Below are 4363 nucleotides of genomic sequence, written 5' to 3'. Positions count from 1 at the left end.
AGAGGTCCAGGCCTATCTTGCTTTAATCAATCATAACTAAACCAATAATAGGAACTATATGTTTATATCAATAATTATTACCATTTTACATAAATTCATTATAATTTTTTAGCTTAGTAATAACTAAAAAATCTTTAATTCACTCATTCTAATCCACATTTATATTTATGTTTGTAAAAATAAATGTTATTTTTAGATTATTGGCATTTTACAAATCGTATAGAATATTGCTCATATTTTGTATCCCTTTTTACTCACCACCATTCATTCTTTCTAATTATGTAGAGTGTAAACTTCCATAAGACATTATCTTGTTGTAAAACATCAAAACAAGAAAATTGACATGTATTATTCAAAAAATATGTATAACCTATCTAAATGTATTACACTTCAAAAAATTAATTCATCTTGGAAACAACTATGTTGTATCTTCAACATTAATTATACATGGTTAAATAGGTATTATTGTTTCAACTTCATTTGCAATGTCTGCTTCATAAGGTAAAGTTTTATAGTTTACATTCATTGCGTAATAGTTTTCATATGTATTTCAATTTTTATAGGAATAATTTACTATCCCGCGGAAATGAATTATTTGATTGAAAATGCAATCAAGATGATCGGTGATGGAAACCTAAAGTTGCAACCACATTTGCAAGTATTAAGTATGGCAAGTTTGGGGATGACCATCGATCAACAAATTGATTTTAAAATAGACCTCTCTATTGGATTTCACAAGCAAAAGGATACACTTAGAAAAAAAATACAATGATTCCATAAAGTCAATACAAATCCCTAAGGGATCTACACTTCTACCCATCAAATATAGTTGCCATATTATTCGCAATTCAAGGTGAGCCACAATGTTTGATTGATTTTCTAACAATTGTCGATCAATTTTGTGTAAATTAGCAAATTCTTGGACCCACTATGTAAAACTTGTTGCAATTTTAGCCCTCCAAACTAGTTTATATACACAAGGACATGAGATTTTAAGCTCACAAAGATTTTAAAAATTATAAAGAAAGTGACAAATGATACAAGGTTAACACTTGACTTGAATTAGTTAGATATTTTTTCACATTTTTTTAGAAAATCCTAATCTAGAGTTGGGTTAACGAATAATAGATGTGTAGGAAGATATAAAACTGAATTAATGGAGTTCTCTTATAAATATCTCAAATACTTCATCAATAAATGTAAACACAAATATCCAAACATAGACATGTTTTTTAAAACATAAAACACCACAATCAAAATATGTGATTTCAACATATAAAATCACAAAATTTGACATCAACCTAGATAAAATGGAGCGAAAAGGATCTTTTTTATATCATGTGTCATGTGAGATGTGTCTATCTTAAAACCACGCATGATCTGAGTCCATCCTTAATTACTTTCCACACCTTGACATAAACAACATTTCTGTCGGTTTATTTATAGCTTGTTCTTACCCAAGTTACAAATGCCCCTTTGAAAAATGTTCACTTTTACATTCAAGAAAATTAGGAAATCCCTGTCAAACTTTTTGATACCAGTTTTATACCTAAACAAGATCTTAACACACAAATTTATGATCTTTCCTTTTAAATATTAAAATGTTAGAAAATGCGCAGTTTGCATTGATACAAAGAAATAGCGGTCATGGGTTTTGCTAATTTGAAAGTTAGGAACCCCTGGCCAGACAATCTGAGTGTGGCGATGGAAATTCACGAGATACATGATGTGAAGGCGGCTGAAAAAATATATTGCAATCTGTGTGGGGGAGCTTGACACCTTCTGATTATAGTCTTTGAATAAATACTGTAGTATTAATCTAGTGTCTGAACGTTAGGTTTGAAAACAACAACGCGGGAAGAACAAGGGAAGTCAAAGCCTTATATGCCCAATTCTCGTCAACAAGAAGAAGTTCAGGTTGGAAGATTGAAATTCTACTTTGTCTGCTATTGTAGTGCGTGATTGTCTGCTATTGTAGTGCGTGATTTTCTATTTATAAGGTGCTCGTCTTAAACCTTGTATTCATCCTCGAACGCTTTGTCTGGCCGATCATTGTTTGACATCCCAGAAATCAGACACAATTATTTGATTGATTCCTTAATTTCTATCAGTCAATCAATGGCCGTATTTCCATTGCCCCAGCTTGAAGATAATGCTGTATTATTACCCAGTTCCCAAACTAACTCAACGCAGCCTCAGCTATGTGACGTATGGAGAGATATACAAGGTGCCCATAATTGGAATGGTTTGCTTGATCCCATGGTGCCCAATTTGAAAGCTGAAGCTCTCAGATATGGGAATTTGGCACAGCTTTGTTACGACGCATTTGATGGCAAAAGCTACTCCAAAAACTACGGCACATGTTATCACAGTAAAAGAGATCTGTTCAATAAGATGGGCATGTCTGAAAGTGGCTACCAAGTCACTAAATATGTTTACGCCAATACTAATCTGTTAAATCAAGTTTTTGGTGAGAAACCAAAAGACCAAGGTGTTTGGTTGGGTTTTATTGCAGTTTGCACGGATCCAAATGAGATAAGAAGGCTTGGACGACGAGACATAGTGATTGCATGGAGAGGAACTCAGACTGCTGAAGAATGGATAGAAGACCTGAGAGATATTCTTGTACCTACAAGATTATCCTATAGATGCAAGAGGACAGGCAAAAACCAAGAGCATCATTTCGCGGATGGAGTACTAATTGAGAGAGGATTCCTGAGCTGCTATACTTCAACTGTCCGTCACCGTCAAGGCGCTGCAGGAGCCACTGTGAACATCAGCACCAGAGATTTGGTAGTCTCAGAGATAGAACGATTGATTCAAGTTTATGAAAAAGAGATGGACAATTTAAGCATAACATTTACGGGACACAGCTTAGGAGCTGCTCTTGCAACCTTGAGCGCTTATGATATCAAACAAATGCTTTGCACCAAGCATAATTTTCATCAAATTCCCGTCACCGTCTTCGCTTTTGCCTCTCCCCGGGTGGGAAATCTTGCGTTTGCTAAACGGGTGGAGGAGATTGGAGTGAAAGTGCTGAGGTTTGTGAACAAGCGTGACGTGGTTCCCAAAGTGCCCGGAGTTTGTATGAACGAGAACGTGGGATGCCTCAGCAAATTGCTGCATTGGCTTCCGTGGACATACTTTCATGTTGGCTTCGAGCTTCCTTTACACAACAATTCTCCATTCATTCAGCACACCCATAATCTTGCCTACTTTCATAATTTAGAGCTTTACTTGCATTTACTGGACGGGTATGTTGGAAGTAAGCAGCCGTTTTCTTGGAGTGGAAGAGATCATGCTCTGGTTAATAAGAGCTGTGATTTATTGCGCGAGAAATATGAAATTCCTCCAAAATGGTGGCAGGAACAGAACAAGGGCCTCGTTAAAGGTCCAGATGGCAAATGGACGCAGCCATCAGAAGAGGAATAATTCATGTCTCACTCAACTCCAGATGACATCAACGTCCAACGTTCTGCGCCGCAATGTCACCACAACTGTGTTGGTTATTGAATTATTCTTTTTATCTGGATGTATATATTTAACATGTTGTCACATTCATTATTGAATTAATTTAACTTCAAAGCTTAACCTTTAGCGTGAAATGAAATCAACTATGCAGGAGTTCATAGCTGTGGATGATACAAATTAGCTTTTGATTGTCATAGAAAACAATCACGTGTCATCAGTAATCTGATAGATAATAAAAGTACGCGTAAATCAGTATTGATTTTAATTATGAACATTGCTATTAAACAAGAGATAATACGCCTCAGCTCTGTTGTAGCCCAAAATACCTTCATACAAAATTTGTAAAAATAGTCAACAAGGGTAAGTTCTCAAATCTTTCTCTAATCCTCAGAATTAGTGACAATATGAATGTTCTAGTGCTATCTAAATCTACCGAGAACTTTAGTTGAGGATTGCATGTATGCATGCCATACTATCTATAATTATGAGATTACCAAATATTTGGTTTCTAGGTATATAGCTCTACACTAGCACATTTTATTGTCGCTCAATTGCACCCATACTTTAAGATTATACAAGTATACATCCAACACATTATAATTCTAAAAGAATGATTGTCTAGGGATGTGACAATTATTGTGGAGGCTACTATGGTAATGCCGCAACTTCCCCATGATGGGGAGGCATTGCATTTAATTTATGAGAGCTTGAAGAAGACATAAGGGACTACAAAGAATCAAGTTAGCTTTCTTGATAAGGAACTAAATTGTGATGGTGAAAATATTGAGCTTCCTTCTTTACCAATCAATCTTATCAACTATCAACAAAATATAAAGGATGCATTTTTTATTCTTGATTTCATTTTTTGATTAAATCGTGAATGACAAGTGTA

At 35.0% G+C, this 4363-nt stretch overlaps 1 protein-coding gene across 1 annotated transcript; it reads left to right on the top strand.

Annotated features, from left to right (window-relative positions):
- Positions 1 to 2118: 2118 nt before the first annotated feature.
- Positions 2119 to 3432, top strand: LOC131079659 (phospholipase A1-Igamma1, chloroplastic-like). Its single transcript, XM_059214964.1, has one exon. It carries the CDS (start codon positions 2119 to 2121, stop codon positions 3430 to 3432), a length of 1314 nt encoding a protein of 437 aa, XP_059070947.1.
- The last annotated feature ends 931 nt before the right edge of the window (positions 3433 to 4363 follow it).

The sequence above is a fragment of the Cryptomeria japonica genome, unplaced genomic scaffold (assembly GCF_030272615.1).
Source record: "Cryptomeria japonica unplaced genomic scaffold, Sugi_1.0 HiC_scaffold_28, whole genome shotgun sequence".
Taxonomy (NCBI): domain Eukaryota; kingdom Viridiplantae; phylum Streptophyta; class Pinopsida; order Cupressales; family Cupressaceae; genus Cryptomeria; species Cryptomeria japonica.
The sequence above is the reverse complement of the archived record's forward strand: the minus strand, read 5'-3'. Positions and strand labels throughout refer to the sequence as shown.